Consider the following 13,958-nt stretch of genomic DNA (forward strand, 5'->3'; position numbering starts at 1 on the left):
ACTACTTTGTCTTAAGCGCAGAAGACAGACAAAGCAGATCCCAATTCTAGTTCTTTAAACGTACGTGATCACTGGTTTTTGAAACGTTATAAAAATTAATTTTTCGATTTTGTATATTGTGAGTAATTAAAAAATATCGCGCTTCTTTGATTTCACCATTTGTTACTCCAAAGACTTATATGTTTGTCATGGAAATGTGTGCTTACGCAATTGAAGTTAATATTTCACTTAGCTTTGCGTTTCTTTCTTCAGTTGGGATTGCGCGTATTACTTTATGCAAACTGATAAAATATTTAATAATAATCTGTCAAAGATCATGGGATCAAGCCAGCCCCCTCTTTCTGCTTTTCTAGACATACAACTCATATATAAACGTCCATCAAGAAATTGAAGAGAGAAAATCGGAAGAAGTGCCATTCAACGTGAAAAGGAATCGCATCTAGAACGCGTTGAATAGCGCTACAGAAAACCTAAGGAGAGGAGAGACGCTGAGGTCTGTAACGAAAATATAAATGTGAGCAAGTGAAGTTAGGGCGGGAAATGAAAATAGGAGACTTTCCTCTACATATACGTATATCACTACATACATATACATATGTAGAGGAAAGTCCCCTATTAAGAAATAGGCTCCTGATATGAGATAGCGGAGTTTCTGCCAGATTAATAGGCATCGTCAGCTGGTTCCACCATGAATTTGTTGCCCCTGGAGTGAAATCTGTTTAGTGAAACATTCATCGTCAAGTGGTGTAGTCGCTGTGAAAAAAGATTTGTGATTATACGATGTTGAAAACCTACTATCTCACATTAGAATCCTATCGCATAATCGAGGACTTTCGTCTATGCAATAAGTACAACGGTGCTTTTTATAAATAAGTAATCCCAAGAAGACCGCCATATACCCGCGCGAGAAAGGATCCCAGCGAGAAACGACTCGTCGATCGATGTCGATCGGGAAAAGAAAATAAAACGCTAGTCACTTTACGAACTGTACGGGTCTCGAGTCAACTTCTTCTTACCCACGTTCCGTCGATCGTACCTAAGCCAGCCAAGAATGATTAGCCGTGTACGCTCTTTTGTCCCAAGTCCACGTAATTCTCTGGTTACATAAACGCAAATCGCCGCGGAAATGACGGGTCCCGGGGCAGCCGAGGGGACGTTCTTTCGTGACCATTGTCCACGCACCTCTCCTCGAAATGTACAAATTATTCAGAATTATCAGCAACGGAACTAGAAGCAAAGCTTTTAGGACACCCATTAGTCAATGCGTGATAAACACCTAACCATTAGAATCAGCCAATTGATAAGATACTACCGTTGAAAACATGTCTTTCATAAAAAACCAACAATCCCCTAGACCCTTTGTCTTTTCACTTATAAAACTTTCGAACTGCAGCGTCCAAGGAGAAGAAAAAGTCAGGATGATGTCAATTTAATGTCATATTGACCAAATTTATGTCAAATTTTGGTCAATTTGATGCATATCGACCAAAATTTGACATAAATTCGGTCAGTATGACATCAAATTGACATCATCCTGACTTTTTCTTCTCTTCGTCCCTTGGCAGTCCATTTATTTCTTCTGTGTACGGTAGTTATAAGTGTTACTAGTGCATTCGAGATGACGAAATAAATTCCTTCTTCTTTTTTTTTGGAGAAAGAATTAGCACGAATCTTATACTTCAACGAGGCGCACCGTGACGGGCGGCGCGCGCCTCGAGCGAGAGAAGGACCGCATTGTTTTCCAACCACCGGGTACGTAGCGGCACTAATTCGATTTTATTGGCGTGCGCACTCACGCGACATGCCTCTCGCTTCGCGGGCACGTGAGTAACACGTGGTGCGAGCATGTGCGTTCCGCGCGTTAAAAGGGACGGGCGACCGGGCGCTGCCGCGTTCCGCGCGAAACCGCCCGCGGGTAGACGAGCAAGGCGGAGAGCGCGAGATGCACATCGAGCCTCGGCTCGAGCGCGGACAGGCGCGTGAACTTGCGAGATGCTCGTTGGCGCTCGTTCGCGCTCGCTCGCTTGGCCTGGACGTCCGGTTTCGTCGCACGCGACGTATCTAATCGCGCGCGCGCGAAGCTGAACGCGTATCATTCGAACTCGCAATTAAAGTAAATTCGTATCACTCTGTCCTTTTAAATATCGATTAGTTTCTCTTCGAGGTTTCTGAGCTCGATTAATCGGATCGACGACGTTCTCCATTTGAACTTTTTACTATACAAGAATTTTTATCAGTTTTTTTTCTGTCAAAAAGTTATCAATTAATAATGAGAGAGAGAGAGAGAGAGAGAGAGAGAGAGAGAGAGAGAGAGAGAGAGAGAGAGAGAGAGAGTTGTAAGTTTTAGTTTTTCTGTCTAAAGAAGTTGTCACGCTACTGTAAAATTTTTACACGGTTGAAAAATTTGTGTTAAATTTAACAGATATCACATATCCCAAACGGTCGCGCATAAATTTTTGTGTTAATTCAACATAATATGGATACGTTAAGTGATCACACTAATACTCTGTTAATATTTTAACGCAAAATAAATACAAATCTGAAAATAATTTGAAATAAATTTTGTGTAAAATTAACGTGTCTTTAATGACAAGATAAATTTTTTTAAATGTAATTTTTACATTTTACAGATGTAATAAGTTAAATGACGGTTTGAAATCACTCTCGCTTATGTTATATGGAATAAAATCAACATTTTATTCTGTAAGTTTTAACAGATAAGTCTTGTTGCTAATAATATAGAACATATGTATTGTGTAAGATTAAAAACTATAGTACACGTTGTATTGTTTTGACATTTCTTTTCAGTTATTTTAATAATTTTACACTTGAGGTCAATTAACACAGGAGCAATATGTTAAATTAACACATGAATGTGTTGAACATTCACACAAAAATTTTAACCGGCATTTTTTTAAACAAAAAAACACAAATTTTCCAACTGTGTAGTGTACTATTTGTAAAAATTCTGAAAAAAATCGCAAACATTAATGTCTCTTACTATCAATGCCCCGAGAAGAATTAAAGATAAGGTATTAACACAAAGTGTTAATTAATTACTTTCACTTATCGTTAAAGGTAAATGTATTGTATCTATATGTACGTAATATGTACGTAAAATGTCAAGGTCGTCTTCCTTATCGATTTTGCAGGTCGACACGCGAACGGTATTGTTGCTTTATTTCTTATTGCAAAAGTAATTAGAGTCATTACGCGGCGTTCGATCCGGTCGTTGAACGAGAGCGATTTTAAACCGTCGAATTCACCGTCGACGAACGTCGCACATGCTCGCGCGAAGATGACGATGCGTTTCTCGATGAATAGCAATTGCCAAAGCTGCCGCGTACACGCAGCGATGATCTTAACCTACGTGAATGGATGCATACGAATATTACCGAAACTATTCCAATTTACGCTTTCAGACCGGCGCTAATAACAAACTCTTCGACAATTGGGCGGTTCTATAATTATTTTTATTGAATGTTGTCTTTATTTATCCGAATTTAGTGAAGCTACCTCCATCGGTAGAAGAGATATGGCTTTAGTATTAATTTAAATCATGTCTCTTCCATTTTGATATTCCTGCATTCTTCGCTACCTTTTTTCTTTCTTATCATTCAGGACAGAAAAGAGAAGCAAAGAGAGCTGCGGAAAATAAGGAGAGAAGCTGCGATTCTGGACTGTTGCTTTTGCGTAAAAACGATCTAACAAAATTATCTTTTTAAAAAAAGGTACAAAAATGGCCAAGTATACGCGTAGAAAGAACAAATACATAATGAGCAAAATTTTGGTTAAAAGGTACTCAAATCTATCTTCTCTACAAAAGGAATGATATAAAAAAATTGCACCAACTATAAAAATTGTATTAAAATCTTATGTCCAATGATTACAGAATACGATTTTATATAGTAAAAGTTTTGAGCGTATTGTTTTACATACCAATATTTGATGCATATTAACAAAAGCATGAAAAATGTATAAATCTATAGAAAATTAAACAATCTACATTCAATTAAATGTGATTATAAATGTGTTTTGTAATACTTTTCTAAAATTCTTGAAGATGCCTACAATCAGAATTTTAATTATTAGAAATAAAACATTTTATTGGAAGAAATAAAGAAGATAATATTAAGCAGGCAAATATTTATACAAATAAATATTTTATTCTAAATTCTTGGCGCTGCTAAACCGAATTTGACATACACATCCCACCCATACACACGTGTGCGCGCGTGCGCACAGGCGCGCACGAATCAGAGAGAGAGAGAGAGAGAGGGGAGGAGAGGGAGAGGAGAGGAGAGAGGAGAGAGAGGAGAGGAGAGGAGAGAGAGAGGGAGAGGGAGAGAGAGAGAGAGAGAGAGAGAGAGAGAGAGAGAGAGAGAGATTGATTAAGGCAATTAACATATTCATTCGGTCGGAGTCGCTATTACCGTGTCTCTTGATAAGGCAATATCATGCGATAAAGCACGAGAAATCCTGGCACGTATCTAGGAGTGAGAGCGACCCATCGTGCTGTATCGCCGTTTTGCAACTTTGCCAATTCGACCAGGTTCTCCATGTGAATTCGACCAAGGGAGGTGCCGTCGTCAGTGTTCGTCTTTCTTGCACGTCGCGTGTTTTCTGCCGAGATGTTCTCGCATTTCTACATGACAGGGAGCGCCAAGCTGCCGCCTTCGTGGTGCGACATTGACGATTTGTTTCCGGTAAGTATGAGAGCGAACAGAGAAAGCAAGGAAAGAACCAGACGCGACGTTATCTCCTGTATAGGAGATCCATTAGGTTCACATATTTGCATAAAACTACATTCATGTTGTGAAAGGACAATTCGTATATGTGTTGTACGTAAAACTTTGTGGAAAAACTGTAATGTCTATTGGATTCCTTCGATTGAATGATATTTTTCTTATTTATTGAATTATGTTAAACGTCTTTGAGATGCAATTGTTGTGATCTTGATGGCGTAATCAAACGACACTGTATATGAAATTCAATGATCTATTATGTCTATTTTTTAAATTACACCTCAAAAGTTTTCAATGTCTAAAAATATAGGATCTCTATTCGAGATCTATATGTTTTCCGCGACAAACGCGTAGAAAACGGTGAGGCGTATGGAATGCGAGTAATTTATTTGTCTTCGCTGAATCGATAACTAATTAGCTCCATTGATAAGTCACCCAATTAATTATCCGAATAAAAACGCTACATTCACGCATTATGCTGAAATGTCCGTGTGCGTCGCGGTTTATGTGTCGCGTCGGAATGATTACATCATGCTGATTTATTTCATTTAATAAAAATGACGTAATGTTGCGAAACATCGAATAAAAGAGTTCGATGAGAAACACAATTTGAAGATAAATACAAGAAAGAGACATGGTCACGTTCTTGGGAGATAGTTGCTTCTGCTCTCGAAATTATTGAGCAAATTGGCTTGATATCTAATTTCGCCTGATATAATTTAATCGCGACCATTTATTAAAGAAACAAATTTATGCTTTTATTATTTCCACGTTACGAGTGTACTTAGTTATGTGCAATCTATAAAATGTTAATTTACTGCCATAGCATATATTGGAAAAATTAAGAATAAAATTAAGTCAGTACCCAAACAGCACCGAGTCGACTATTAGTTGACTGTCAGTCGGCAGCTGAAGTCTAAAGTCGACTTCAAAGTCAAGCTGAATGTCAACTTATAGTCAATTAATAGTCAACAAATGACTCGACTATAGTCGGCCAAAAGTCGACTTAGAAGTCGACTTTATGGCAATAAAAAGTCGACTTTATGATGATTAGAAGTCTACTTTATGACGATCAGAAGCCTACTTTATGGCAATTAGAAGTCAACTTTTAGTCAATTTTACGTTATTTATATTAAATGTTTAATAGTGACGTCTTAAAAACCTGATTGATTAAAGTTTTTATATTTTAATTGTATAATATTTACAATATATAATACAATTAAGAAATAATAAAATTATATATTGATCAAGTCTTTGAAAATGCTCTAATTAAACTTAAATAATAATTATAATGAGCATATGTCTTAATAAAAAACAGACAATAAACCAAAGTATATATATTATATTATTTAATTATGCTTTTATATTTTTGACAAATTTTACAGGTTTCCTTGATTAATTTGTATTAATCGACACATTAAATCGTATTAATTCGGTAGCCACGCGAAAAATACGACTCGTCTTATGTCCAAGTACGATTGTCGTCTATCAGGAAGACACTGATAATTCACGAACAAACAAGGAGCATGCATGTCGCGATTATCGCGCTACACGCGGAAAGTGAGACGTCGATTCGCCATATATCGGTTCGACATATTGATCAGAAAGATATTTTTTACACATCTTTGCACTTTGCCGAAAAAAATAAGAAAAAAGATTTTTATATCTTTCGGTAAGACGAAAAAATATTTTTTAGTTAATTTTTCGCTTCACCTGAAAGGCGACTTTAAACTTCCTGGAAATGTCGACTATAGATCGACTTTCAGTCTATAGTTAAAGTCGACAATAAACCATCTTATAAATAGTAGACTAAATGTCGACTTCAAAAGTTGACTTCAAGGTGACTAAAAAATGTCAAATATCAGCCGGCAAACAGTCATTTGTGCTATGTGGGTAGCAATTGCGAATTGTGAATTGTGGTGTCCTCTGCAGATTCTCTTTCTGCACGATCAGCATAAACTAGTGTAGTCGATAAGCTAGAAAATTTATTTCTTTTCATTCTCTAATTTTCCTGTTTATTTCATCGTAATTCAATGAAAAATGGATAATTTAATTATGTAATTTAATATTGATGTGAAGCATACAAGATCGGGCGAATCCGAAAATTTCTGTACAATAAGATATGTCGTTTAAAAAAAAAAGCGAGCGTGTTTCACGGGTGAATGTAAAATAAAATCTAGACGAAATAATTTAATATTGATTGTAAGTAACGAGACGCAGTGCAGAAATAAAAACAAACGTGTACCTCTGTATTTATGTTCCAAACTGTTTTACCAAAAATAATTATTAAATAAATATTATAGGGCGGCCGTAAAATGTTGGCACGTACGTCTACTGCGTTCCTATGAAATTGTTACAAATCTTGCCAATTTTTAAATTGCACCCATGTACGAATACAATATAAAAAATGGCTCAATTTAATTTGACAACGTAACACGTCTCACGTTCGTTCTTCACGAGTAGATTTCTTATTAAATTGATATTACTGTAAAACAGTCCTATAAGTATGCAGCAAAGAAATATATCTTTCTTCTTCTTCCGTTACTCGATATACAATATATAATAATATATATCGTGTAATTTTCAACGTGGTTTTTCCCTCGAAAATTTCTTTGCCTCGAGTGCTTCTTTTAATCCAATGCGGAAAGTAGCTCACGTGCCCGATCCGCGTTCACGTGTCACGCTTTCCACGTGAATGCGATAAGCCAGGCGAATGTCACATACGCGAGGGCCGATCAAAGGCTTCGATCAACTGGTGTCGCTCGTTAAATTGAATTAAAACAACGTCCAAAGCGTAACGTCGCTTTTAAGGTCAGCAGAACTGCGCATCGCGATGTCATTTGTTGTCGGCACGTACGCCGCGAATGATGGATTTTACCCATGTAAGGGTGCTTCAGATACTCTCGTCGATCTTGAGACCACTTGTATCAGAATCGACGATCGAGGATAACGTCACTGTGAATGACGAAGAGGAGGAGGAGGAAGACGACGCGTGATCGAGAAATATTTTGTTTCTTTACATAAAAACTTGAAAAATTGTGCAAAGTTGTAATCTGGTGACGCGATTATAAATTTTTATTGCGCGGTGATCGGTTTCCTCTCAGTATCGGTAGTGAAGTATACAAGATCGGGCGAATCCGAAAATTTCTGAACAATAAGATATGTCGTTGTAAAAAAAGCGAGCGTGTTTCGTGGGTGAATGTAAAATAAAATCTGGACGAAATATCGCGTAATTTCGAGGATCGCCCCAACATTAATTGCAATAAAATTCGACCGTTGCGAGAAAGATAAGAAAGATTGCCGACATGGAATGGATTAATTATTTCGTAACGGCGTTCGATGGCTCGTCGTCTCACACGTTAAACGTGCTGGATAATTTCGAGTCTACCAAAAGTGGAAAGTTGAAATCAGAATTTTATGTAAGTCCCCTTACGCGATCTCGCGTCCCAGAGGAAACAGCGAATGTCGTGTCATGTGGTGTAACAATTTACTCAAGGTAAACGTGCGCTTTACTTACAGCACGATGCGAATGAAAATGAAAAGATGCCGGCCGACGCGAAAGGGAAATTGTACACCAACTGCAACACCTCGGTGTGGGCGAGGAGCTGCGAGAAGGAAGTGATCGAGCCCCTACGATCGACCGAAGTCACCGGTACCATCCCCAAATGGCTGAAGGGCACCCTGCTGCGAAACGGTCCGGGCAATCTAAAAGTGGGCAAATATCGATATCAGCATCTCTTCGACAGCTCCGCCTTGCTGCACAGGTATATTTCACGCTAGAACAAATGAGAGGCCGGCAGCTCTTTATTTTCATTGACGCAAATAAATTGTGCAGATTCGAAATCACGGACGGTGAGGTCACCTACCAGCGGCGATTCGTCCAGACCGAGGTGTACAAGAGGAACATGGCGGCTCAGAGGATAGTCTTCAACGAGTTCGGTACGAGCGCGACGCCGGATCCCTGTAAGACTATATTCCACAGGTAAACAGGAGCAAGCGAGGACGCAAAGTAGAGATGATCCTGGCTGAAACATACATTTTTCGAGCAATTAATGCGAGAAAAATTACACATTTGACAAACAGATCGCGAGAAATACGTCAACGTCGCAGTTCTTTGACTGCAACATTTTTTACGGATTCTTTTGAAATGATCTTTCAGAGTGGCCACGGTGTTCAATCCGAACAAAACATTGTCGGACAATACCATGATTTCGGTGTACCCGTTCGGTGACGAATATTATACCTTCACGGAAGCGCCGGTGATGCACAGGATCGACCCGAAAAATTTAGCGACGCTGGACAAGGTAAACGCTCTTGACAAATCCTTTCGCTTTAAATTCAAATAATCAACTCCTAGTATTGGCGACGTCAACTTAAATTTTTTTATGTCATCGCGGCGTTCATAACAAATTCTAATTGCACAAATTACAGTACCGGCCAAAGTTACATCACCTTTCGATTTCTGGAGCATAACTGGCTTTAAAGTGTACGAATGAAAAATTTTAAAAAAGTCACGGTGTTTTTTGTCAAATTTCATTACCCTTCGTGTACGAGCCCTTACGAAAAAAAACACTCAAATTTTGGGTGTAAAAATACCTTCAAAAACATTTGGTGTAAATTCGGATCGTCAATTGACGGTCAACACCTAAATGAGGATTAATCTCGAAAGGAACCTCCAAATGGGGGTACCCTCAAATTATTGTAACCCCCAAATGAAGGTACTCTCAGAAGGGGTAACCCACAAATGGAGGTATACCCTCAAATGGAGGTATATCCTCAAATAGAGTCACTCCCAAATGAAAGGAATCCCCAAACGAAGTGACCCATCAGAAATAAATATAACCGTATTGCAATAAATAAGCTGGAATCGAATGAATTATTTTATTCTGCGCATTACCTGTTATACATATATTAATATACACATATATATGTTGACACTGAACTACTACCATATTAGATAAGGGTAAAATGAAAAATTAATCCAGGTTGACAGTCATACCCAACCAACACTCAATTATTGAAAGGTAACACCGAAAAGGACACCAAAATATAAATCACACCAAATTATTTGAAGGTAACACCAAAAATCATATTTAGGTTGACGGTCATATCCAACCAGCACTCAATTATTTGAAGGTAACACCGAAAATGACACAAAAAATGTTGGTTACACTGAATTATTTGAGAGTAACACCAAAAATCATACTTGGGTTGACAGTCACACCCAACCAACACTCAATTATTCGATGGTAACACTGAAAATAACTCCCAAAATGATCACACTCAATTATCTAAGGGTAACACTCGAAATGACAACAAAATTGAGGGTAAACCCTTAAGAGACACCCAAATTGATGGTAAACACCAAAAATTTCGGTGTATTTTTCGTAAGGGAGATACGCCTGCTATCGGGTGTTCTACTGTAAAATTTTGAGCGCATTCGATGCACCTTGACGAAAGTTATGCTCAGAAAACCTTAAGGTGATAGAATTTTCACCGGTACTGTATTTCCTTCGCTCGTGTTTCGCAGATAAATCTGCCCAAGTACGTTAACATCGTACATCATACTTCACATCCGCACGTTATGGCAGACGGTACGGTTTATAATGCAGGATTGAGCATCACGCCGATGGGACCTCGTTACATCGTCGTGTGCTTCTCTCCTAGTAGCGTGGTTGTTGGTAAGATATTCTTTTTTGTAATAATAGAAAGAGAAACTTTTGAAAGAAGAAACTATACACGGAGAGAATTTTCTCTTAAAATTTACCCTGGGAATCATGTGATCGTGGGATTTTGAGCAACATGGCACTTTGAAGAACCTTATGAGAGTTTTTTTAAATTTACCGTACATTTTACTAGTAAAATTGTTCAAAATGCTATGTTGTCCCACGATTACATGATTTTCAGGATGAACTTGAAGAGAAAATTCTCTCCATGTAGGAAACTATGTAGCAGTGGTCGGAAAATTAATTTCACAATGGAAGAAATAGACTGATGCCCTCGAGTTCTTACAAATTTTAAAATATTGAGCCAATATTTCAGACCATAGTAAAATACTTAAATGATAATTTAAAATATTACAATTTATACCCGTAAAATATTTAAATAGTACACTTTGGTGACTTTGAATGCAATTATTCCAGATGAATCTGGAGAAGAAAAAGAACTCTCCATGTTCGATCAAGCGACGATTGTGGCCAGTGTGCCGAGCAGGTGGATGTTCAATCCATCATACATGCACACCTTCGGCATCACCGATAATTTCTTCATCATATTGGAACAACCGCTGTCGATCTCCGTTGTTAAGATGACGACGGGTCGCTTTAAACAAGAACCAACGATGAACTCCCTCAAGTGGCACGACAACGAAAGCGTACGTATTTATCGGATTATTATCTTTGAGAAAATATACCTTAGAAAACCTTAAACTTTTACTTTAGAAAAATCAGAAATATGAAAAGTAAATTTGGATTTTAAAGACTTTTATTGAAGGTTAAAACTTTAAGAATTTAGAAGAATACTCTAAAAATCGTGAAAAGTATGTGATATAATTTAAAATACCGCGTGCGGTTTTCTTCTCACGAGAAAGTTCTATGCCGCGTGGCCCTCCCCAGCGAGAAATGACTCGTCGGTCGATGTCGAAACGATGCCGAATCGACATCGACACCGTCAAATTGACTTCGAATTGACGTTGAATTTGACAATGTCGATGTCGATTCGACATCGTTTTAACGAATCATTTCTCACTGGGTCTAGCGGGAACTTGGACAGGCTTGGCTACCTAAGAATTACTTCAAGTGTCCAAAATTACTCTAAAATTTCTTGAGTAAACTTTTAACTTCTTTAAGTACACTCTCAGATTTGGAAGATCACGTTTAAAAACTTCCGTTTCATTTAAAGTAAATTTTCCCAAGGGTAGATCCGCTAACCGGGTTAAATAGTTATTAATAAATTAAGTCCGACGTTTTCGTTACCAGACTCTTATCCACGTGATCTCGAGGGAGACGGGCAAAACGGTAAGAACGTTCGTCGCAGAGACGTTCTTCTACCTGCACATTATTAATCAGTTCGAGACTCGCGATGGAGACTACATTGCGCTGGACGTGTGCTGTTATCGTAACTCGAAGATGTTGGAGTACATGTACATCGACGCGATGAACGTAAGATATTCGCGAGGCGCGCGGCAACAGTGACTTCAGCTAACGGTGATTCTCAATATTTATGTTAACGCAGAGTATGCACGAAAACGCCGATTTCTCGAGGCTGTTCCGCGCCAGGCCGCTTCGCTTCGTACTTCCGTTGAGACAACCAAGCCAGGACACGCCGCCGGAGCGTAATCTCATCGCGGTTAAAACTGTGTATCAGAGCACGGTTGTCAACGGCGAGCCTGTCGATCGTAGACCGAGCTCTGACATCAATGGCAATGCAGGCGACAACGAGTATCACGATCAAGCCAAGCGCTGGCGAGACGAACACAAAAGCGCCCTGCGGAAGAAGCCGTCCGCTCACCGACTTCTGGACGGCAGGATTTTCGTGAAGCCGGAGCTCCTCTGCGACGTCGGTTGCGAGACCCCGCGGATAAACACGGACTTCCATCTCGGCAAGGAGTACCGATACTTCTACGCGATCTCCTGCGACATGGACCTGAAGAACCCCGGGACGGTCGGTGCATTTCCGCGAGCTTCTAAAATATAACGCGTGCTCAGTAAGAGGCTGCGGAGCCTGTCACATAATTTAATGATGCGCTCTGTATAAATAAGACAAAATTTTGTTTACAGCTCATCAAAGTTGACACCGTTCGAAAAACCAAGAAAATGTGGCAGGAATGTAATGTTTATCCAAGCGAGCCAATTTTCGTACCGGACCCTAATGGAAAGGTATATCGAGTGCCGTCTATTTACTCGGACAAATAAGAGGGAGGCCAAATTACTTTACTACTTGCTCTTTTTCTGTCTAGAACGAGGACGACGGGGTGATTGTGAGCTCGCTCGTCTGGGCGGAAAACGAGACTCAAGTCGGTCTGTTGGTCTTGGACGCTGTGACATTTACGGAAATCGCGAGGGTCACCTTTGACACACCGGGACCGGTGCCTAAATGTCTGCACGGTTGGTTCAGTCTGGCCAAGTAACCGGATGCGGAAGAGACTGCCAATGGAACGTACAGTGTCGTTCAATTGAGCGAAGGGAAGGCTCATTTGAGCCCCTTCGAGATTTCAAAGTCTTAAGAATTTTTAATTACTTTTATCGCTAAGAAACTTTTCCCTCTTTGCACCCTCTATCTCTTTTAAATATAAAGATGCGTGATCGACATCTAACAGGTATTCAATCTACCGATACCGAGCCCCGATAACAAATCTTGAATCGTAGATAGTGAAAAGTTAATAAGCGAAGACAGGTGTTGGTGTCTAATCATTTTCTCCATTTCCCTCGCGTTCTTTTTGTAATTGCGCTGATTGAATTGTATTGTCGAGTACACGAATATATGTATAATAAATTATTTAATGTCTTTCCACGATGCGTAATGTATTTACAATCGGCGGACAGCGCCATCGTATACGATAATAAATGTACAATCTAACGAGATGAGAATCTAGTCGAGTGGAATGTAAAATGTATCTTAAATATCGTCAGAAATTTTCGCGGTTCTTTGAATGGCGGAATATCAAAACGACGTTGAAGCCATTCTCTAGAATTCTCTAGAATGCGGCGACAATAATCATAAGAGTTCGATGTAGACAACACTGTCTCGATTACGTTAAACTGTCGGAACAGTAACTGCGATATACGTAATTCTACGCCTCTAATATCCTAATCATTCATCTGGCGGTAAATTGCAAGAAAATACCAATTCTGACACATTCGAAATGCGACCTTTGTTAGGACACGACTCTCGCGACAAATCTTCGGGATTCTTAATGACAAGCGAAAGTCGAATTCGATTTTCAAGTTGGACAATTTCCAAACGTATCTCTGCCATACACTTGTACAAATACACCGCGCGTCCCGTGAGAAGAATTGAAGACTACATTAAAGTAAGAGGAGAGCAATAGACTGAGTGAGTGTCTTTGTCTAATATTCGCTGTCTTACCCCACTCTTAACAAAGAGCGAGAGAGAAGCATCCCTAATAGCACAATATATTGGCGCAATATTGGTGCAATATTGTGTCAATATTAGACCAATATTCGGTAATTATGCATAAAAGCGACTTCCTTT

The 13,958-nt window shown here is 39.1% G+C and overlaps 1 protein-coding gene across 4 annotated transcripts; it reads left to right on the forward strand.

Moving 5' to 3' along the window:
- The first annotated feature begins 371 nt into the window (after positions 1–371).
- Positions 372–13,793, forward strand: LOC105558802 (carotenoid isomerooxygenase-like). Of its 4 annotated transcripts, XM_012006717.1 has the most exons (11): positions 372–493; positions 4,553–4,706; positions 8,265–8,509; positions 8,581–8,727; positions 8,905–9,049; positions 10,276–10,426; positions 10,889–11,118; positions 11,723–11,905; positions 11,979–12,407; positions 12,524–12,622; positions 12,703–13,793. In XM_012006717.1, exons 2-11 carry the CDS (start codon positions 4,632–4,634, stop codon positions 12,871–12,873), a joined length of 1,875 nt encoding a protein of 624 aa, XP_011862107.1. In that variant the 5' UTR covers positions 372–493; positions 4,553–4,631; the 3' UTR covers positions 12,874–13,793. The 4 variants fall into 4 exon arrangements, with proteins under 4 accessions (XP_011862107.1, XP_011862108.1, XP_011862106.1 ...); XM_012006718.1 differs by lacking the exon at positions 4,553–4,706; XM_012006716.1 differs by lacking the exon at positions 372–493 and having other exon boundaries at positions 4,410–4,706.
- The last annotated feature ends 165 nt before the right edge of the window (positions 13,794–13,958 follow it).

The sequence above is a fragment of the Vollenhovia emeryi genome, unplaced genomic scaffold, assembly GCF_000949405.1.
Source record: "Vollenhovia emeryi isolate VEMERY1.0 unplaced genomic scaffold, V.emery_V1.0 DF939310.1, whole genome shotgun sequence".
Classification (NCBI taxonomy): Eukaryota; Metazoa; Arthropoda; class Insecta; order Hymenoptera; family Formicidae; genus Vollenhovia; species Vollenhovia emeryi.

What these genes read in the sequence shown, in the direction of transcription:
- LOC105558802 (XM_012006715.1), top strand. Translation starts at nt 8,051, where the DNA reads ATGGAATGGATTAATTATTTCGTAACGGCGTTCGATGGCTCGTCGTCT. An exon ending in AGTTGAAATCAGAATTTTAT is followed by an intron (nt 8,165 to 8,264) that starts GTAAGTCCCCTT and finishes CTTTACTTACAG; the next exon opens with CACGATGCGAATGAAAATGA. An exon ending in ATTTAGCGACGCTGGACAAG is followed by an intron (nt 9,050 to 10,275) that starts GTAAACGCTCTT and finishes CGTGTTTCGCAG; the next exon opens with ATAAATCTGCCCAAGTACGT.